General features: G+C 37.1%; 2 protein-coding genes across 12 annotated transcripts in view; both read left to right on the top strand.

Annotated features, from left to right (window-relative positions):
• Nucleotides 1-927: 927 nt before the first annotated feature.
• On the top strand, nucleotides 928-7,406 carry slc13a1 (solute carrier family 13 member 1). Its single transcript, XM_077211017.1, has 15 exons — nucleotides 928-1,545; nucleotides 1,848-1,976; nucleotides 2,110-2,246; nucleotides 2,349-2,536; nucleotides 2,641-2,680; nucleotides 2,773-2,833; nucleotides 2,926-3,080; nucleotides 3,228-3,347; nucleotides 3,831-3,926; nucleotides 4,667-4,768; nucleotides 4,903-4,997; nucleotides 5,105-5,199; nucleotides 5,989-6,150; nucleotides 6,243-6,380; nucleotides 6,493-7,406. The coding sequence occupies exons 1-15, from the start codon at nucleotides 1,453-1,455 to the stop codon at nucleotides 6,625-6,627; spliced, it is 1,746 nt and encodes a 581-aa protein (XP_077067132.1). The 5' UTR covers nucleotides 928-1,452; the 3' UTR covers nucleotides 6,628-7,406.
• Nucleotides 7,407-15,895: 8,489 nt separating this feature from the next.
• cadps2 (Ca++-dependent secretion activator 2) overlaps nucleotides 15,896-23,796 on the top strand; it is a 146,223-nt gene continuing 138,322 nt past the window's right edge. For all 11 annotated transcript variants that reach the window (XR_013196666.1, XR_013196665.1, XR_013196663.1 and 8 more), the window contains exon 1: nucleotides 15,896-16,502. Coding sequence is in view for 7 of the 11 variants with exons in the window: in XM_077210997.1 (XP_077067112.1) it covers nucleotides 16,194-16,502 (309 nt within the window). In the remaining 4 variants the exon portion in view is untranslated. The remainder of the gene's footprint in view (nucleotides 16,503-23,796) is intronic.

Here is a 23,796-nt window from a genome sequence, read left to right as displayed (position 1 = left end):
CTAATGCTTACTGTTATCCTGCTTTAACAAAGAAAACAATTTTGTTTGCTGAGATGAAGGTATTATGAAAAACTGGGCAGGCTCTTAGAGCAACAGGAGGTTGTTAGGTTATTGTTCGATCTTTTCGCTTAAGTTGTCTGTGTATGAATAAAGTAAGTCAAAGGTAAGTCAAGATTTTCTACATTATTTTTCACACCAGTATTGTGCAATGTTTTGTAATCTTTGGACAGTGGAAAAGGCTTTTGAGCTTTATAATGCTCATATTGATAACTAATTAGTGGAGTTTTATGTAATCTCTGATAGAGCTGTTCTCTTTGTTCCTTGAGAAAGCTTGAGGATTGCGATTAATGTGTAATAGTACAAGGGATAAAGAGAGTGTTCTGTAAAACCACTGAGCCCAAGTTATCCAATGATGTTTCAAGGAAACACCATTTTGCATTTCAGATCCTTGGTAATCCTGACTGTGAAACGACAATAAGGGAGGTCATGAAGTCATAACTTCAACAAGCATCAACTAACCTTGACACCTTCAGACAGATTTGACATTACAGATGGTCATAGGCCAGCTCCTTGTGACTTTTTCCACTGGATTTTCAAGTTTTCCATTGGCACATTTTACATTATATGATTCACAAAGTTATGGAAACCTTTTTCTGCCTCAGTTAAAAATAAAAAGGCAATTGTGAGATAAAGATTCGAATATTGAGAAATAATTGCAATTGTAAAATACAAAATCGCAATCGGAAGAAAGTCACAATTGAGAGATTTTGAGTGTAAAGTCAAAATTATGAGAAATAATATTTTTTCATTTATTTAATAATTTTTACTGCAAGTCAGAAATTTCGAGCATTACAGTAAAAGCTTGAAAGAGATAAGAGTTTACATATTTCTTTTAATTTTAACGTATTTTTCTTTCTTTTTTTCTTTTATGTTTCCCTGAGATCAACTTTGAATTCTTTGGAATCAAACCCCAGTACGGATTATCGCCCGCTCTATGATTTCTAAGAGTTTGTGTTTATGAAGTCTCCCAGGTTGTTGTTTAACAGACCCCAGTGCGGCGCCAGATTAGGCCCCAATATGGTGATGACGTTTGCAATTAGAAGAAAAAAGGTGTGAATTCCAGGTCATTGTCTTTGGCAATGTCTTGTGTCAGTGGGTTTACTGTATGTTTATAATGGTCTTGCTTTTATAATCTCATATGCAAATTTGTTGTTAACTTTGGTCATAAAATGTCAATATAAATGGATCAGGTTAGGAGGGCCTTACATGAGATGACTGCCAGGAGTCTAATCTTAAAGCTTAATCTCCATGGCCATAAGGCTTTATGACATGACCGGAATGGACCAGTAACAGTGGATGCGGATGGCACCAGGGCAAAGATTAATCAGCGGCACATTATTTAAAGGCCAGTATAAGACAAAGTCCCTTAGTTGACTCCGTTTCAGTCACAGGATGAGGCGGCTTTCTTGGAGCTTCGTGAAACCCCTAATCATCATCAGCACACCATTGGCATTGCTACCGCTGCCACTGGTCATCAAAACAAAGGTTAGACATTCTTGAACACGTATGTGACAATCACATGTGCAGAGACTTTCTATATGGTCAGCTCTGAATGAGAATAATGTAATGAAGTAAGAATAATAAAACATAGCTTGGCTTTAATTATTATATTATATTGCATGTTTCTGAAAAACGTTTGCACATCCTTTTTGCCTTTGAAATGTCTCTAAAAAATAACTTTGTCTTTTTCTCCCACATCACTTTCAAACAAAAGTTATTTTTTACAAAATACATTTTGATATACATTTCTTCTGAATGTATATAAACACTGATTTCACGTCCACTAGGAAGCAGAATGTGCGTACATCCTGATATTAATGGCTGTGTACTGGATGACGGAGGTCTTGCCTCTGTCTGTGACGGCACTTCTCCCCGCGCTGCTTTTCCCTCTTTTTGGGCTCATGAAGTCCTCCCAGGTACACTTTCCTGAGCCAGTTGCTTTACTTTTGGAAAACAATCTCATGGAAACCTGACTGCAATATTTCTGGACTCCTAATGTGGATAACTACTGCAAACACAAGATGTCATTGACCGGCCATTTCTCTTTAGGTTGCATCTGTATATTTCAAAGACTTCCACTTGTTGCTTCTTGGGATCATCTGTCTAGCAACAGCCATTGAGAAATGGGGTCTTCACCAGAGAATTGCCCTCAGATTGGTGACTGCGCTTGGAGTCAACCCTGGCATGTAAGACTTTTATTGTATTTAGATATGTGGTATGTTGTGATGATTTAAAGTATGATCGACCGATGCAAACACAGCTTGTTTACTGTGAAATGTGTTTCACAGGTTGATGCTGGGGTTCATGGTTGGCTGTGCTTTCCTCTCCATGTGGTTGAGCAACACCTCAACTGTGGCAATGGTAATGCCAATTGTGGAGGCAGTGATCCAGCAGGTTTTGAATGCAAACGAGGAGGCCAACAAAGACCACAAGGGGGCGTTAAGTGGCATCTCCAACCCTGCTCTACAGCTTGAAGGTAAACCGGTGCAGCTTTCATTTAACTTGAGTAATAAATGATCATTTTAACCTTTAACATTCTAGTTAAAAGGGCAACATTTAACATTAAACATCTGTTTTCAGATATTGAGGCCCAGTGTGACCAGTCTGAGAGGATGAAAAGGTAAACATGTATAAAATGATCAAAAAACAACAACAAAACAAAACAGAAAATGTATTTTAAGACTGAATGAGATTTGTTTGGTACTCTTATAGCATTGAAGCAGGTATTATGGAGCCAGTTCAGACAGCTCCTGAAGAACCAGACAATGTTAAGGTCAGTAAAGCACACACTCTGACATTAAAACTCACAAACACAAAAACCTTCTCCTTTACCTTAATATAAAATGGTATTTCTCAATATTTTAGGCACCAACTCCGTATAATGGGAAGTACAGGACCCGTGAAGATCACATGATGTGCAAAGGATTGTCACTTTGCATTGCCTACTCTTCATCAATTGGGGGGCTGACCACATTATCAGGAACATCCACAAACCTCATCTTTGCTGAATACATCTATCAGTGAGTTCAGTACTTACCTTTAAAATGATGTGTGCAACTTTATTAGTATTAATGTATATTGGTCCCATTATTTCTACTATATTATCTGATTTGGTCAGTCTATCCATTTAAACTCAGCATGCTGTGCACTTTTATGACCTTTCTCAGGTACTACCCAGAATGCACCATCATCAATTTTGGAAACTGGTTCGTGCTTTGTCTTCCCATCTGCATAATTATGCTGATTTTGTCATGGATATTCCTGCATTGGATGTTCCTTGGTTCCAAGTGAGTGATTGTAATGTCTTCTATTCAATAATTCGTTCCCTGACCCCCCTCTGTCCCTCATTTTTACTGTTTATATCAAGATTTCATTTAAATTCATCATTTCAAATCACGCTGCCATTTGCATTTTTCCCACCTCACCACTTCAGCCTCATCTACGTGTCTTCAATCTTCTTCATCCTGCTCTGAGTCTCACTCACAGCCTCCCGATCTCATCGCTCTAAGATAATCATGTTACATTGAGCAGACTTTTTCATCTCACTACTGCTGAGATTTTCTTCTTTAGAATCACTCACAGAACATGGACGCATGGTGTCACGACAGAGATGTGATTGTTTGCATGCGTAGTTTAAATGGATTTTTGTCATATACAGAGATTTCAGTCAGTTCGTCCGTCCACTCATCAAAATTAACTACATGTATGCATTGAAATGGCAGTGAATGAACCAAACAATAAAAGTATATCTGCTCTTCATTCATCCCCAGCTTTCGTGCCAGTCTGTGCTCCAGACAGCAATCCGAAAGGGAAAAAAACACTGCCAAACTGCTTCGGGATCAGTACAACTCACTGGGGCCCATAAGGTTGGAACTCTTCTTTTATTTATTTTTTAGAAGGCTCTTAAGTGTAAAATGTACTTTTTAAAAAAATGTTTTAACAAATATATATATATATAAATAAATAATGTATTTGTCCCCATTGCTCAATGGCATGTTTTTGGGGTAGTCTTTTTCCCCTGAACAGTGGGAGACCTATTCCTACAGTTACACTTACCTTTAAATGTCAATGTGTATTGTGCATTATGTGTTAACATGTCAGAGTGTGCCATTTTGGCAAGGTATGAAGGATTCCGAGACCTAATTATGTCTTTATTTTTTTGATTATTATCATAGGTTATTTCTTCTTAAAGAGTACAAGTACAACATAGTACAAGGGCATAATAGGACCCCTTTAAAACTGGAATACACCACACAACTTTTAATACACTAGGCATCATGCAGTTGCCACCTTTAAAAATGATTCATGGAAAAACAGGATATTATTCCCTAAATGAGTGTGGATTGCTGTGTCTAGCTAGGAGACGCACGACAAATGAAAACAATACATGTTTTAAAATCGGCTCAAAATATCAAACATGTTTGATATGTTCTGACTTGATGGATTTCTCAGAAATCTGTCAACTCTGACTGTTCAAAATTTCCAGACTGATGCTCTGACTTTTGGCAACTAGTGTTGACTCCTCCCGAATGCAAATCAGGGCAAATGTTGTCGTGTTTAGGACAAGGAAATGCTTGAATTGCTGACCATTTCTCTTCTGATCCAGCTCCCAGGAGATTATCACCTTGGTCATCTTTATTCTGATGGCAATATTATGGTTTACGAGAAACCCAGGTTTCATGCCAGGCTGGTCATCACTGTTCTCTGAGTGAGTGTATTCATATTTTTCACCGTTTTTTGATGTAGATGTACAGAAAGCTACTGCACTTCAGAAGTCATCATCATCTTCAATACTTGTCTTTAGACTTCTTATTTATCCTTTGTATGTTGTTATTTCTTCAGTCAACCAGGTTACGCTACGGATGCCACTGTAGCGCTGTTACTGGGTTTCATGTTCTTTATCATCCCTGCACACAAACTAAAAGCAGATCACTATGGTACGGCTTACTCATTTCCTTTGTGCATGTGTGAAAACCTTCAGAATGATTAGAGGCTCACTGTTAGAAATTTTGTTTCTGATTAACGTTGTCGATCCCTGTGACAGAGGCCTTGATAACGTGGAAGGACTTCCAGGCCTGTATGCCATGGGAGATCAGTCTTCTCGTGGGTGGCGGTTTTGCTTTGGCTGAAGGAACAAAGGTAGGATCATGATTTAATGGAAACTCAACTATATCTGTAAGAGAAAAAAGAGAAATGAATATAAAAGTGCAAGACCGCATTAATAGATGAATCAATTACTGGTCCTTTTTACAGGCCTGGATTCAATTAAACAGGCCAGTCTAATTCACTGGTGGCTTTGGACAGACTTGGACAGCTCAATTGCTCCATTTACTCATAATTTTAAAACATTCATTTCCTTGTAGAAGAAATAAATGAAAAGACAGAACACATCAAAGCCTTGTAACAGCGTGCAGCCCATTAACGTCGCGAGGAGAACAACAATTTTACTGTGTCACTCTCAGTCTGCTTTGACGTTCCATTTAAGCTAATTACATGCCTCCATTATAAGACTGGCACTGAAGCACGTCGTTTCAGCATAACGGCTCCTTCTTCATGTCAGTCGCAAAAACTGGAAACGTGAGCGTCTACTTAATATTCTCCTGGTGTAAGTGGACTGGGGTTGGGGTCTTATCATCAAGGCTCCAGCGCTGTTTCGATACAGACACTCAAATGTCATGGCAAGTCCAGTCTTTAAAATGTTCAAAGCAGAAAGGGTGACACTGTGCTGCATTCTCCATATGCAATATCAGGCTGTCTGGATGCCATATCTTGACAAACAGCTAAATTACGACTCCAGACTCTGTTGACAAGCATACAAAGAGATGTTGGTACAGTACATTTATCAACGTTCATGAATATCTTGGTTGGACACTTTCACTCACCTTTCAAAGATGATCTGACAATTTTCCTTTATTTTTCACCCGACAGATTTCTGGTTTATCGTCTTGGGTTGCTGAATTGCTGACTCCCTTGGGAAGCCTTCCTCCTTTAGCAACTGTCACCATTGCTTGCCTTATTGTTACCACAATCACGGAGGTGGCCAGCAATGCTGCCACAACCACAATCTTTTTGCCAATACTGGCCCCCTTGGTAAGTGTTATTTCAATATATGTAAAATATAATGAATGTTACTTTCATGTCACTTTTTTTGGGCTATTCTCATTACAAATGCTTTTTGTCAGGCTGAGGCAATTGGAGTCAACCCTCTGTACATGCTGGTTCCCGCGGCCCTGTGTGTGTCCTTTTCGTTCCTGCTTCCGGTTTCTAATCCTCCTAATGCCATTGTCTTCACATACGGTCATCTTACAAGCATGGACATGGTGAGTCCCTTGGATTTTGTTCTTGTATTCTGCATTGTAGATTTCATAATGTATCAAAGGTAAATACTTGTATACAGTAACTCAGCTTTGAATGGTTTCCTTGTCACTATAGGTAAAGGCAGGGCTGGGCTTAAACGTTATAGGCATTCTTACAGTCATATTAGCCCTCACAACATGGGCAACACCTCTGCTTAACCTGGACACCTACCCAGACTGGGCACCAGTGGTAAACAACACTGGAGTATGACCAATGTGAAAATCATAGAATTGTGGACAGTTTAGTTATAAAGTTACATGGGATCCCTCACAGTTGGCTGAATTGTTGACAGGGCAACTTCCACAATCCAAATGCTTTACTTGTTTGGATCACTTGGACAAGAAGGTATAACCAGCTTGCCTTAAGAAATACAACAGACTGAATGCTTTGGGTTCCAGGAGATGTTCGGTTTGAACGTCATTGTTTATATATTTTTGTATTATAAGCAGTTTTATTAATCTTTGTGATCATTGTGTCAAATTTGTAATTCCTTTTGCCATTTATTCTTTTGAGGGTTCAAAGAGACTAGTAAACGCTGTTTAAAACAGGATGCTTTGGTGAACAATGTATGTGCACAATTAAACAGTGCAATTTTTTTACAAAATGTATTGTATTAAAAATATCCGTGACAGGGTTAGTCCCGTCGGTAAACATAGCACTTAACGTTATATATGATTGTATATTTTTGTTATACTCTAGCATGTACATACAGATAAGTGAACTGTATAAGTAGAATGTTGAAATTACACTGTGAACAAAGGAAGGAGTAAAGGAGTAAATGACAGACAAAATCTCATGTTCAACTTTAGACACTGACTTGAACATAACAGTGGCCAGCAAATATTAGCTATTGATTTTAGGTAAGTTACTAAAAGTTACTATCAAAAAAGTGGCCATTTTTAGCTTTTGCTCCTGTTGAGTTTTAAGGGCATCAGTCAGAGTATTCAATAGTTTTTAGTTTATTAGTTCAGATAACAACGACATATTTTGTTTTTTAAATTTACAATGTGTTTTTGTTTGTTTCAAAACTATTTTTAAATGCACCTCACAGAATACTGCACTATATTGAATGGAAATATATTGTCATATGTGCTCCTTGTGAGCTGTTTCTTGTTACGACTAAAAATGCGAGACAGTTACTTTATGTTTGTGTGTTCTTTGAGAATTATTTGTCAATATGAGTCCATGTGGACACAACACAGTGTCAAGTCAGTCTGGAGTGGACATATGCTTCACTGTTTTTGCAAGAAAAACAACATTTAAATAATATACAACCAGAACCATTCATAGTCATCATGTTCCAGCGGGACTTCATACTGATTTTAAAAAGCAATGCTTTGAAAAACTGCCATCTGTATCAGTGTTAATTGAACTATGCACTGGATTGAGTGGATTGTCTCGTCTCCAATTACTGAATCCCAAAATTCAATGTTTTGACAAATCTAGGCAGGGTGGCAGCCTTATCAAAGAGATTCAAGAGGCAGATTAGCTTTGATGAAATGAGGTTACAGAGAAAAACTGTCATCTATTTATGCATTAAAGTGTAGTGGAGGCTGTTTGAAGATAAGTAATGCAAATACACAGAACACAGCTCTGAAAGTATCGATCTTAATAAAATAACGTCTTCCCATTTTCATTAGGGAGGGAAACTGTACAATAATAAAAACATATATGACTTTAGAACTAATGTAAAACAAAAGAGGAGGCACTAATGTGCCATCTAAATGGGCTTGGGCTAATATTTGTTCTCAAAGTGAGGCAGTGATGAGAACATATTCTGTAAACCACCCACATTATCCAAATTTATGCTTGGATCCTGCAGCCATTGTAATTCAAGGTCACTGTTCAGTAATGTCTGATTTAATGACAGCCTGTATGAAGGGTCTAATCTGATTATGTATTTAATACTTATTTCTTATATCTACTTAATTATGGTGCAAAGACTATTGAGTTTAACCTTTAGGAATATCTTTTCTCCAAGCGCTGTGAGTCATCAACATCATATACATTTCTCCCTGGGTACAGAGGTCAGCAAGCTTAATATGAACTGTGGTTTGCTTTTATTGTTCAGATATTTTTCACATAAAATATCCATTATTAAATTAGGTTTCCATTGACACTGGGTGAGGTGCCTTTTCACTGTCCGTGACCCGTGACAAGTTTCGCTTTCACCCCTTAGTAATAGTCGTATAGTAAACTCTCAACTACCTTTTCACCCATGATGAATGAATGAATGAATGAAACCTTTATTGCTCCGAGGGGAATTTGTTTTACACTCATGGGAACCACAATAAACATAACCACAACAAACATAGAATAAATATATAAATAATACACATCTAAAATGTTCAACGGCTTAAAGGAATCAATAAATAGATATATGTTCAATAATGCACATTTAAAATAAATCTATGTGCCCATAGATGATCCATTTAATAATTGAATGCTCCTCGGCACGAATGATGTAATATGTCATTTAGTTTTTGTTCGGGGCATTCTGAATCTACATCCAGAGGGGAGGAGGGAAAATTCTGTGTGAAGTGGGTGCAATGGATCCTCCAGTATCCTCAGTGCCAAATTGAGGGTATGCTGGTCAGTAAGATTTGTGATGCTTTTCACATCTGATCCAGTTATTTTCCTACCCATTTTTGTCACCTTATGCAGCATGTGCCTGTTCTGGATAGAAAGACCCCCCCCCAACACTGGATGGCAAAAATCACCACACTCTGAATAAAGGTCAAATAAAACAATGTCAGGGTGCTAGTCTCTGCATTAAAACTTCGCAATTTTCTTTAAAAAAAGAGCCGTTGCTGTGCTTTTGAGTATCTTGCTAATGTGTTGGCTGACCAAGTGAGTTTATGATCAATAATAGTACCCAAGTACTTATACTCCTCCACAATCTCAATAACTGTCTCATTAATAGTAACCGGTTGCAATGGAGGGGGCTTTTTTCTAAAGTCAATGACCATTTCTTTTGTTTTTACAAACCTTTGTTGATACAGACCTGATTTGTTTCTGTTGACAGCTCAAATAAAGGAGTGCAAACACTTACTCTCCTTTTATCGTAGATAATTGTCTGTTCTTTAGAAGAAGCAAGTGATTTGGGTAGGCTAAAGTTAGATGAAAGTTGGGATGCATACTAGGTGGTCAGAAAATGTTAAAAATTGAAACACACCTAAGCACAAATTAGATCTAAAAATCCTGCATTCACAGAGGGTAGCAACTCTGTTCAAGCCCATGTGACTCTCCAATAGAAATTAATGACTTCTGGTTCAGTCTGTGGAAAGCAGAGAAAAGGTTGCTTTAGTCAGGGCTCGCCGTCAGCAGAAGGTGAGTGACCGTTAAACCACTGTTTAGAATATTTCGGGCTTGAAATTAATGAGTGCCGCAATTACCTCAAATTACCTCTAATTATCTGTGATTGAAAATAGCTGTCAGGGTAGCTATACATTTTGTAATGATTCTAATATTTTTCACTTTGCTGTCGATCATTCACTTGATGAAATATTTAAAAACAGGATAATCTATAATCAGTAAAACTTAACTCTTGCAGCCACATCTATTTTAAGTGTTCCCAGCGAGGGCGAGACAACCTGTCACTCACGAGATCGGAGCAATAGCAACCGACAACGATTCAATGATCCAATCAATTCCTGATGGACAAAATCAAGTCCTGCCCTAAACATTTTTTCTTGTTTGAGAAGCTGTTTCACTCGGATACACGTCACTCACAAAAGGGAAGAAAAGACTATCCCTGCATCCCAATGTCCATACTATCCATCCATAAATAGTATGTAAGTTTAGAATAAGTATGTCCCAAAGCATAGTCGATTGGAAAAAGTATGTCAAAAGTCACCGGATGATCTACTATTTCCGGTAGATTTTTGAAGTGTGGATCCATTCACACTCTAAAGTCTAATATTGCCCACAAAAACAGTATGTGACAAAAAAAAGTATGTCCGAATTTATAGTACTCATAAAAGAGTAGGTAAAAGTACCCGGATGACATACTTCTTCTGGCGGGAGTCTGAAGTGTGCATGTGATGGGACACTTTACTATCCCATGAGGCCACAGAGAGGAAATGTGAATGATAGTGAAGCGAAGTGACGCAGGCCATGTGATAATGACAACATGGCGAATATAGTAAGTCTAGATTACTTTAAAGCAACACTAAGTAAGATTTTTTACCTTAAAATAATGTTTCCAAAATCGGTTCAGTGGTTCATCAAGTCATGACATGGTGAAACGCACTTGTGCCACAGCTTAGCGGTCCTTTATCTGATATATCCACGCTATTGCCAGATCGGGTCGCGTTTCTGTAGTTCTAATAAGACATAAGAAAACTACTAATTTGACATGCTTTACGGCAAGCGTTACAATTGCTACAATTGCTCGTTTGTGATGTCGCAATACGGTACATCATACTTTCATAAAATCATGCATCATACTCTACCTTGTCTGTGGCCATTGTTGATTCCAAAGCCGGTGCTGGATAAACAGAGAGCATGTTTGTGCGCGTGCGACAGTAGGCTGCGGTTGGCTAAATTATTTACGACAGTGGTAATGGACAATTCTGCTTCCAACCTGTAGGGTGACCGCAGAGGAAAAGTTACTTGGTGTTGCTTTAATACTACACACATTCACACTGTAGCAGAGGTGGAAAGTAGAGGTCTGCACTCCCGCGGGAGTCCCGCGGGACCCGCGGGTCCCGACGCAAAACAGTGCGGCGCGGGACAAATTTTTAAAGGTCATTGCGGGAGCGGGCGGGATGATGAGGTGCACTTGCGGGTGCGGGCGGGAGGGATGATACGCTGCACTCCCGCAAATTAAATATGAGTATAAAGTAAAATATATAAATGATTAAAGTAGCGTACATAATTTGTAGTTGTGAGGGAGATTCTGATTGGCAGCAATAAAAACGTTTTAAGCAGCCTAAACTTGTGAATGTTGTCGGGAAGGGCGGGGCCTAATCTCACGCACACTTGTTTAGAGACAATTCCTTTCCCGCTGCTCCGAGTTCGAATTCGAAAGCTAGTTCAAGTTCAAAATAGACAGCATGGACGAGGAACAGAGCGCCTCTAGTGCTTCAGATAAAGTACTGTTGTGAATATTATGCTGTTCGTAATATGGGACCAATAAATATGTTACCAAGTATTGGTAAGGAATTTTGTGTGCACGCATTTTTTTCCCCAAGACCTTTCGTCAGACAGAAAGTGCGGGCGGGAGCGGGACATTATATCACAGATGCGGGCGGGAGCGGTACTAAAAATGACAAATCTTTGCGGGAGCGGGCGGGAGCGGGACTGAACACTGCGGGAGCGGGCGGGAGCGGGTCTGAAAATTGTGTCCCGCGCAGACCTCTAGTGGAAAGTAACGAATTACATTTACTCGCGTTACGTAATTGAGTAGTTTTTTTGTGTACTTCTACTTTTTAAAGTAGTTTTTAAAATCTGTACTTTTACTTTTACTTAAGTACGTTTTCTTTGAAGTATTGTACTTCGCTACATTTGAAATCATATCCGTTACTGAGTAAAAAATAATAATACAAGGGGGGGAAAAAATCACACACTCCGGAAACTACTGAATTGATTGAAGGGCGGGAGAACAAACGCCCAAAAAAGGTGACGCAGACCCAGCTGAAGCTGAAAGCTAAGCGCCAAGCGAATTATGGCCAGTATGAAAAGTAGAAAAAAAGCGTGGTTGTCCTCAAGGATAGATATCCAATTAGCAAAAAATTTCGACGCAAAGTGGCTGCAAAAAGAGGATATAGGACACCATCCCTCCTGCAGATAAAGGTATGTCCCGATTTACGTGATGCAAAGGGAATCCCGGAATCCAGTCATGAAAATAGGATTCACTTAATGCAGATGTCACGTAAAACATGTAAAATAATGGATGGATGAATACATGGAAATTAGAACTGTGCAATAAATCCAATCGCGACATGGTCTGTGAATATTTAAGCTAAGCACAAAAATACTGCAAGTAAATATATAACCCTATTGTTCTGCTAAGCTGCGTTTGTCTACTACATACTCAAGTACTCGTGACGTTCATGGTGTTTTCAGCGTCTCACAAACAATTTGAGGATATGAATACATGAACATTTCCAGAGCTGCTCTGAGAGAACGTCTAATGAGCATTTTCATATTTTTATTTGAGATTTTTATTTGAATCCATTGTCAAATACACTTTTAACAGGTCTTCACAACCCGTCAAAATAAAAGTTCGGTTTTACTAGGAGAAATTATGACATAAATATATTACTATTGTAAGCATACAGTAGAACGTAGCCTACTTCTCAAAATAATAATAATAACAACAATAATAATAATACATTTTATTTGAACATTATTTAAAGGAATATTTTTTTTGTCCATGGTTTAATTTAGTAAATCTGTTTTTGCAGCGCTTCCCCAAAAAATAAAAGGACACAAGTTTAAATTTACATTTGATTACCACCGTTTTTGAAAATATATTTGGATTAAATCATAAAAAGTAGGGGTGTAACGATACACAAAACTGACGGTTCGGTTTTCCCACGGTTTTGATGTCTCGGTTCGGTTCCGTTTAGAAAGCTAAAAAAAAATTTAAAAAGTGGTTTAATGAAAAAACGGTGTCTTTGTCTTTAAATTAATTCAATTACAATTAAACGTTTTGGAAGGATTAAAAATCTGCTAATGCTGTATAGGGAGCCGCACATTACTATAACAATAAAGGTTAACAACAGAGCCTAAATTTAGATGCTATTTATTTTTTAGAAATAATAATCAACACCCAACACATTTTATGAAAACATGTAAACTGAACATAAGGCAGTTTTTGCATTAACTTTACTCAAATTTGTTATTGAAATATAATAATTTACACAGTTGCTGTCATTTTCATTAAAGATATTTTAAACGTACTTTAAATAATCAAAATATAATTAACAGGTTAAGTAAAATATAATATATAGGATAATATTGTGCATTTATTTAGTGCAAGAGTTAATTTCTCTAGGAACCAACAAGTTGTGGACACTTAATCACTAGCCTGCTGAGGTAAATATAATGCTAGTGACAAGCTATGCAGTTTTATTGACGTCTTTGCGCTGATGAAACACTGATTGAGCGATTACAGGAGTTATGATGCCTTTCAGTAAGTATACTGTATTTTTCAACATACCTTCAGGTGTCCATTCATGTTTATTCTGTAACTGAGGAAGAGATGATCGCGTTTACTCGCGTTTACTCCGCGCTGCCGCTGCTGTTACAATCCGTGGTGACAGATAGTTTTAAACTGTGGGTACAGATTGTCAATTTACATCCAAGTGGACTGATTGGTAAACTGTGCCTAGTTTTGTAAAACTGTGCACATGGTAGTTTATTTTTCTTCTGTAATGAAGCTTGGCTGTCCATCTAGTGAAAAATGTTGGTACTGCGGCCAAATAAAATCTTACTGAAAGCTCATTTTTTGAGATATCAACCTAAAATTTGGAACACAACTTCTTCAGATTTTTGGCCTACATTTTCTGGCAGTTTTAGAGTAAAATATATTTTGTAATATATATATTTTATATAAAATATAAATAATTATATTTTTACATTGTTCATTTTCATAAACTCAAACTTGTATAACTTTTTTTCTGTTTCACTTTCATAACTTCATAATACTTCACTTCAACATTAATCTGGCAAATGTCTTCTTTAAAACAAGACCAACCATAGGTCTACATTTCAAAGCATTCTTGAATTACATATTTCAGTTTGAATAGTGATTTTCATGTCTATGCGAAAAAAGGGGGAGTGACAGTTAAAGGGTTAAACGATATTAAACTATTATATCTATATCTATAATATCTAAAATATAATTTATATATAAAAACTCTCCTACAGTCCAGTCACCATCGGTCGCGACTCGCACGTATTTTCATTTAAACGTCACTCACTGACGTTTTCCTAACCAGAAAAAAAACCGATTGCCCTGCTCTGCCTCTGATTGGCTAGTACTCATTGCCATCTGGGTCAGAGCCAATTAGAAGCAGGATGTGGGTGGGAAAAAAACTCTGTGTATAGGGAAAGGGAAGAGACAGAGGGAACAGGCAAGACAAACTCCTACGTTTAAATAACATATAGAAAATATCTGCTTGACAACGAGCTGAGAACAAGCTCAAATAACCAACTACACTTTAGAAATAAGCCCAAAAAAAAACGCGACCCGCGACTACCAATATTTGTAAGCGACTTTACAGAAAAACAAGCCCAAAGTCGCTTATAATAAGCGGACTTGGCAACACTGATTCCAGGTCCAATCAATGAGCCGGGCTGGGCGGGGCCGGGGTAGCTTGCAGGGCGGGGCGTGTTCGGTACGCCATGAGAGTATCGCGATTCGAATCGTGGGTTCTGTATCGCGGTTCTTCGGTTTGGTTCGAATATCGTTACACCCCTAATAAAAGAAACATTAATTTTCTGAATAAAATACATTTCATAGGACAATATTATTCTTAAACATTTTAATAAATTATTAATGTTAAAAATAAGTTGTTAATCTAATTCATTATTAATTATCGAACTTAATTGATTAGACATGTTTTATTGAAATTTTAATAAACAAACAAATTATTTCAAGTTTGTTATAATAAAAGCATTTGTTCAACCAAAATAAAATCCTGTTTTCATTAATTTAACTGTCATTTTAACTGATGATAATAATAATAATACCCATAATTTAATAATACAGTTTATTTATTTAACAATTGATTAATACTGTAAACCGTGATATTTTCTGAGACGTTACCATACTGTGAAAATCTTATACCATTACAACCCTACACGGGAGGGTCCCGCACCCCACCCCCGCTGTTAAAAAAGTAACTCAGTAACTTTTACTCTGAGTCAATTTTAAATGAGCTACTTTTTACTTTTACTTGAGTAGATTTTTAGACCGGTACTTTTACTTGTACTTAAGTAAAATTTCATTGAAGTAGTAGTACTTTTACTTGAGTAGAATATTTTATTACTCTTTCCACCTCTGCACTGTAGGCTATAGAACATACTTTTTAGCGGCTGTGAACTAATTACTTACTCAAAATAAGTAGGCTACCTACTCAAGAGAGTAGCATTTTTAGATGCAGACACACGTGCCGACTTTAAATTTCATTATTTCTTCCTTTTGCTCAGCCAGGACTTTTTGTGAATTATACAATTATCAATATCTGTATTTGTATATAATATGTACATAAAATATATAAATGTTTTTCTAATACAGTTTCACATTTATATCTGTTCTATCTATAGATTTCATGCCAAAAAAAAAATTTGCACAAAGAATTATAGTGTGCATTGGTTTTGATTATCAATCAAAATGAATAGGTGCAACGCTGAATTTATGAATATCAAAGTGCTAACCAATATATTGTGGTGGGAAATGTAACATGAAAAAGCATTAAAGTTGTATCGGAATCTACAGACTGCACCTTTAAGAAGGGAACCTCCCACGTGTTGCATGTTGTCCATGCCACAGGTTGCCTACCTGTCTCGCATAACTCTGCACTAACCTCCACACACTCGCGCTCTCTTATCAAGAGAGAAAAAAGAATGTGATTCAATCCCATCGTCACCGAATCGTTCTCGGATTGACTCCGCCCTCAAAAGTCTCGCGACTGACACATTTTGTCATTCTCTCAGGAAAAAAAAAAAAAACTCAGCTTTTGTGGTCGAGGTTCTAAGAAACCTCTCGGGTTTCGTAGCTTTTCCCACAGCTGTGAGGAGTTGTCGCCTCTTGACTGTCGACTATGCTGGACCCGTCCTCCAGCGATGAATCTGAGGGAGAACTACTTCCACTTGAGGACGAACCCCCCGTTAAAACTGGGAAACCTGTTAAAAAGAGTACCAAACCCGAAAAGACGTCGGACGCCCCGCGTACCCAACCGAAGGAACAGGTCCCTTCTCCCGCTGAGGCGGACAAAACCGAGCAGGAGAGAATTAAGAAAGAGGAGACGGAGAGGAAAATTAAACTACAGATCTATGTGTTTGTGTTGAGATGTATCGCGTATCCATTTAACGCTAAACAGCCCACAGATATGGCTCGTCGTCAGCAGAAGGTGAGTGACCGTTAAACCACTGTTTGGAATATTTCGTGCTTGAAATTAATGCGCCCGTTCCCCGGACTAAACCTAACTGAATCCACTGATATTGCCGCTTCCAAAATTATGTCTTTTTACAAAAGAAGCGTACTTTTGACAGGTTTGAGAGAAGATTTGCAAGTCTGACAACTGCAAATTTTTGAGCATCACACTTCTGAGTGACTGAAATATGTTTGTTTACTGTGCTCTTTCCTGTGTCAGCTACTCAGAGGATCAAGTTAAATTAATTAAGAATTGATAAAATGCTGCAAGCAAAGGTTAGTATCACGGTCTAACCCTCTCTATTGCAGGCATTTTTAAGTTTGATCATTTTGATAGCTTTTTTGTGTGCAAAAGACTGACTTCCTTTAACAAATCCTTTTTTGGTCTCAGCGATGAAGCTTAAAGAAACGTGACAATGGAAGGAAATCAATCATGCTTTTATTTATTTAAAAATGTGTAGTGAAATTGAGTGATGTTAAACAAGTTTCTTATATTAAGTATTAGTGTGATTTTAAACTTACTGCAACATGACAATCTGTATAGAATTTACTATTATTAGCCTAACCTTTTGTCTTAATTCACCTGAAATGTAAATTATAAAAAGTTTGATATTTAAATAATGAATAATGCATTCATAAAAAAATAACATGACAGCTGCAATATGCACACTATTATTCATCGCGTAAACAGCATGGCATACCAATATGTGACTGATGTGAAGAAAAAACTATTAAAATGGCTTTTCTGAAGGCAGTTCTCAGAGCAAATATGAGCAACCCTGTGCTCCATGCCAGAAAAGGATCTTAAAATGACCACCAGGATGTAGTGTGACCAAGAACAACTTTTTATTGCTTCATGGCATCTCTTCATAATTCTGTTGTCAGATTATATGCAGCATGTGCTTAAAATGTGTACAAAATGGATTTGTTACTCTGAGGTAACAACAGGGTGCAATATCATTGTAAATACAAAAATATAATTTTGATAATTTCAGGGGCCATTTGGGGATCTCGGACTACCTCACTGGTAGACTCCTTTAGATAACCTCTAGGCACCCTTTCGAAAGGTCAGTTCTCCAAGGAACATGCAACTTCATGCAAGATCTCTAAAGACTGTCTATAATTCTCTCAGTAACCCCATCAGAAGGGAAATTCTTTGAGGCACTTGAAACATATTTTGAACTTCTTGTGAGCACAATATTTGAGGCACCTTCAGAAGGGTGCCTTGAGGCTCTCAAGAGGGTTCTGCCAGTGTGGAGAAACCCCACATGTTGCCTCAAGTATCTTTTCATTTTTACAGTGAATGTTGCACCATGTTGCTTCAGGGCAATAAACCAGTTGTTTTCTAAATGAGATGGATAATAATAAAGATGACTTAGGAAAAAAGTTAAATGATTACCCTTGGTCACACTGCATCATGGTCATTTTAATATAATTTTTTGGCATATTGTGCGGAGACTGAACATTCTGTTGTTCCAAACCAATGCTTTCGTTCATCTTCGGAACACAAATGAGAGAATGTTAAAAAAATCTTTTTGACCATCCATTGAAAGTCTAGCTAATCAGCATTTTCAAGCTTTGGAACAACATGAGTCTGTGAAATATCCCCTTAAAGGAGACACATTTTGCCCCTTTTTATAAGATCCGATGTAATGTAATTTTCAAGTGTCCCAATATGTATGTGATGTTTCAGCTCAAAATACCCCACAGATCAGTAATTTTACAATACCCAAAATGGGTGGAAGTAAAAACACACAGTTTTTGTGTGTTTATCTTTAAATGCAAATGAGCTGCTGTGCCAATACACCTCGTGCCTCGGATACGCGACAACAACAAAACAGGAGAGACATTATGGGGCCGTTTCCACGGAACACATTTTGGCATTCCACTGCGCTGCTTTTACATTATATGATCACGCTTTTATTCATGCAAATGCGTTTAAACCATTCAAGGTGCGCACAGATCGAGTTCTCTTTCGCGATTGACCGAGCAGTAGCACACACAATTATGGAAAAATTTCCATTTGTTGAATATCCTCATAAGAGCAGTCTTAAATGTACGTAAAGAGTTGTGAGAAAATGAAAATCATTGTCAGCAGCGGCAGATCTTGAAGTGACAGCAGCCACTAATGCTGCCTGTCATTAAAGTTAATCAAAGAACAAAAGAAACATAGAAAATCACTCACTGCTCTTGACTAAAGAACTTTTGTACCTTTAACAAGGATTAATCTACATTTAATTTATAATTTATGCAGTGCAGACTGTGGTAGATTTTTCCCCATGCACCTGACTTGGGTTGAACCATGTGTCCCTGACACTGAAAATATTATACCCAATTGAGTTCACCTCTGACGGCTCGGGTCTGACCGCATAAAATGCCTAAGAATTATAGTTACCTGACCGCAATCTAACCCTGCCTAAGAGTCAAACGACGCCTCTTTCCGTTCGAACAGTATCACTTGGGAATAAGATCTCTAGTGTTTCGCTAAATAACTTGTTCCACTAACTAACTTGCTTGCTGTGCAGCAATAATAACCGACAAGCTTCAGACAATGCCTTCGAATATGCTTTAATCGCGGCCGGAGGATCTCAGACTAATTTGAATCCCACCAGCAGAAAGAATGCAGCTGGGTTGCCAGCCACATACTGTATTTTTACAGAACTAGTACTGTAAACAGCATTTACAGTATTGTACTGTAAAATGTTGTACTGTAAATTTACAGTAAAATACTGGCAGCTGGGTTGCCAGCCACATACTGTATTTTTACAGAACCTTGTACTGTAAACAGCATTTACAGCACCCCACTGTAATTATCAAATACAGTATATACCACACACTTTTTCAGTATTAAACTTGTCTACAGCAGTAAATTGTATTTTTACAGGGAATACTGCTTACATAATTAAAAATATTATACTTTAAAGTAAGTCACACATAAGAGTAGTCACAAGGAAAAAGCAACCAACATTCTCTGGGTTTTAAAACATTTATTTTGGTTAAAAGCTAAGATCAGAAAATTGCCTTGTGAGAACATATTGCCTGAATTTAAAAAAACAAACATAAAATACAATTTTAACACTGAACATCAAACAGGTAACACTTAGCATTTAATTAAAGGGATAGTTCACCCAAAAAATGAAAATTAGCCCATGATTTACTCACCCTCAAGTCATCCTAGGTGTAAATGACATTCTTCTTTCAGACGAATACAATCAGAGTTATATTTAAAAAAATGTCCTGGCTCTTCCACGCTTTATAATGGCAGTGAATTGCTGTTTCTGTTTTGAAGTCCATAAAAGTGCAAACAAAATCCCATTCAAAGTCCAAAAGTTTTCGCAGAATTGAGGAAACCTGTAGGCAGTTTGGTTGTTTTTTTTGCACAACTTGGCCAGTTTTCTTTGAAGTTACTTGTCCTTTTTTTGTTTTGATCCACGTTCAGGATTGATGACAAGAAAGCATCTAAAAGGCAGAAAAGAAAAAAAGACAATGAAATATTATCGACTGACTGTGTATATTTTGAGAGAACGAGAGAGAGAGTGTCCTTGCAATGTGTTTATTGCATACATGACTACATGATAATGTTAAACATGACATTTACCAGACTAAAATGCATGTTTGAGCTGGCTTAGTAGTAGTAAAAACATTGTTAAATAGTCCATGTAACTACAGTGGTTCAACCTTAATATTATGAAGCGATGAGAATACTTGTGCACAAAAAACCCCCAAAATAATGACATTATTCATCAATCTCTGCTCTTCCATGTCATTCTCCTAAGCTGTTGACAGTATAAACAGTGCAGTTTTGGGTTCTAAGTCAGAACGTAGGCTCACTATTGGCTAACTCTTTGGTCATCACAAACTTGACCAGCGTCGGCCAATAATGAGCCTACGTTTTGACATAGAAACCAGAAGGTAGAAGCAACTTAGATGTCAAATTATTAAAAAAATGGAAAAGGTTAGAAGTTCAGTTGATTACCCAATATGTCATGAGACTATTCTAGACTGTTATATTTTTGATATTGTCAGAATTTTCCTCTTATTTTGAGACAAACTTCAGAGTACATTTTGTTCAAGTGGTAGAATGTTAGACCTAAAGAAGTAAGGTAAGATGTTAGAATTATGATTAGTTGGATATACAGTTTACTATTTTATTCATTAAAAAATCCACCACAAGACATTTGATAACTTTATTATTTTTTTTGTATATTTCCTACCTGTTAGACAGGGCACAGGTAAATGACATTTATTAAGGGTTTATGTGAGGATTGTTTTAAGGTCACTTAAATTAAAAGTTTTTATATTTTTTAAGCCTAATAAATAAAAAAAACAGATAGCTTTCAATTACACAATGTTGAATGGCTATTATGAATGTTTAAAAAATATATTTTTTCATTGAGACATCAGTAGCAGCAGTAGCATCAGTGATACTGGCCTTCATTCATAAAAAAATGCCATTAAACCAGTATATAAACAAACTGTCTTTGTTGTTTCTACATTAATTTGGAGTTTAACTGTAAATTATAACGTTATAAAATATATTAAAAACTTGTAAAAAAAAAACAAGTTTGAGTTTTTCATCACGATTAATTGCGATTAATCAGAAAAATGCGTGATTAATCTAGTTTTTTTTTTTTGATTAACAGCACTAGTTTTTTCTCTCATTCGGTGCCATTCACACACAACGCCTCTTTGTGTCTAAAAATGCAAGGTGTCAAAATGCGTTTTTTAAAAGTTTAACTTGAGCTCTGCATTTTTAAAACGCCGTTTCCTGCACGAGAATCTATAAATGATGCAAGAGGCGCAAAGGTCAAACCCATCCGTCTAACGCGCTTAGAAAGGCAATGGAAAAACAAATTTCTGTGTTCATTGATACAGCCATTAACAGAACATTTAGATTGTTTATCATGTAGCTGAGGCACTCTTGTGTTTCCACTAGCTGCTCTAGCGAAGAGATAAACATGATGGACTGTGAAGGGCTCACTCAGGGGAGGATCTCCGCTAATAGGCCAGATTCCGTCACCAGTCGTGGTCGGGGCCTGTTCCATTGTGACGTCAAAATGTATTGAAACGCATACTCATTTTGAGACACGGTTTATGATTTATGAGGAATATAAAAAAAGGAGTAGGTGGATTTGTTATCATTATCGCGTGGTTGTGTACACACGGCCTACTCACATTTTTGTTCAAACACCGTGTAAAAGTTAATTTTTTTATATAATAGGTGGTCCAGTAATATTTTTTCCCTCCTCTTGGTGTAATGTAGAATCACTTCTGAGAACAAGCACAGATGCTATTTTTACCAGCACACACCCACTTCCTCTAGCATATACAGCTTTTGTACTCGTCCAATTAGTGTTTTTAGATTCTGTATAATCCATGTACACTTCTAAAGCTGATAATATAAGCAACTGTTATAAAAAGGTCTGATAATAACTGTTTTCAGCTCTGCACCTGTGGGACCTGTAAATTACATTTCAATTCCAGGTGCTAATCTTAACCTTTCAGAAATAGCCTACGTCTGACTCTTAATTTTATGCATAAAACTACCCTCCCACAAACAACAAGTGACACATGAGAAAGAGACCCCTTTCTTCAAAATTCTCATGTGTTCTTGGTGGATTGTACCTGAGAAAGTCATCAAAACAATGTTGATTGGCTGATGGCACCATAAGCGACTATCCTGAACTAGGACAAGGGCAGCAGACAGGTAAAAATATAAGGGACATCTTCTACAATATAATGAAATAATTTAAAATGGCCATCAATGGAGATAACTTTTTTTCTTTTTTGCAGCCACACAGTGTAGTTGGTGCATTTACCAGCAGGGGCTATTGGGGTCATGCTAGTAAAAACCAGCCAAACCTTGACACCTTTTTGACTATTTAGAAAGACATTTGCCATGGATCCTGATATAGTGGCCTACATTATTATTCTAAAAAAAAAATTTAATAAACCACACAACTACGCATAAATATCACCTTGTCAGTTGTGATCCAAGTGTATCTTGGATCCTCTTCACATTAAACAAATGTACACTGTTCATAGAAGAATCTCTAGAGCCCTACTGACTTACAAGTGTACATGTTTTTACTTGTACATGTCCAAATCTTTTTTTATTTTTGATTTGTGTGACCAATGACCATACAGAATGGTACATTATAAAAGTAAAACAGTTAAGTTAAACAGTAAGACATTGTCCATTATTAATTCCTTCCATGATCCATTGGACAAGCAAACGAAAAGGTAAAATAAAATTAAAAATAAACTGGATTAAATAGAAAAAATGTTCCCTCTAATAGCTGACAAATATTATTCATTGTCAGTTACCAGTGATCAAAGTAGGTTTTTAATGTAGTTCAAAAAGTTGCAGGTGGCGCTCCTGTTTGGGAAAAATGCAGCCAATTGGGCATTGGTTAAGTGTGCTCTGATTAGTATTTTACGCTGTAGTAAATCATGGCACAGATGGAAGAGGAATGTACCTGGTTCAAGATGTTATGCCATAGATCCTCTGAGATAGCAAGTCCTAGGTCATGCTCCCAAGTATCTTTAAAAGTGTCAGTATGGTCCGATTTATTAAATTATATATGACAGAGATTAGATTCCTATGGTTGGCATTTCAAAGCAAGAAAGTGGTCCATGTGTGTTTCCGGGGCATGATTAGGAAAGTGAGGGAACTGCTTCTGTATGAAATCTCTAATTTGGAAGAACTGAAATGAGTGATGATTGGGTAGGTTATATTTTTTAGATTAGAAGGAAAAAGTGTCAAATACTCCCTTTTCGAAGAGGTCAATAATCTTGAGAAGGCCATTAGATGCCCAAAGGTGAAATGCAGGGTCTGAACTGGATGGGGGAAAAGTAATTGTTAGAGATGGACATTTGAATGGAGACTATGCAAACCATAATGTTTAAGGGAAGTAGTGACTAGGATTATTTAAGACCCTGAAGTTGCGAACAAACAATAGAGTCAAGAGTACTCTCCGACAATGTTTCTGTGCACCCATGGTGGACAGGTGTCAGAGTAGCTATACAAGTAGCTAAACTTGTTCTTTATTAAGATTATTTCTTTGAAGTGACAGCAGCTTTACAATGAGTGGGTTTACATGCACCCTCATAATGCGATTTTATATATATATATATATATATATATATATATATATATATATGATACAGCAATTTTATTCACAATAAACCGGCATGTTATTATTCGTATTAGGCATCGAATTATTCCTGCTCTGGCCAAAGTGCGCATGAATTATTCCTGCTCTGGCCAA

This window comes from Siphateles boraxobius, unplaced genomic scaffold, assembly GCF_051911475.1.
Source record: "Siphateles boraxobius isolate OS27281-9 unplaced genomic scaffold, OSU_SipBor_1 65, whole genome shotgun sequence".
In the NCBI taxonomy this organism is placed as follows: Eukaryota; Metazoa; Chordata; class Actinopteri; order Cypriniformes; family Leuciscidae; genus Siphateles; species Siphateles boraxobius.
Note: the sequence above shows the minus strand (reverse complement) of the source record. Positions and strands in the feature narration are given on the sequence as shown.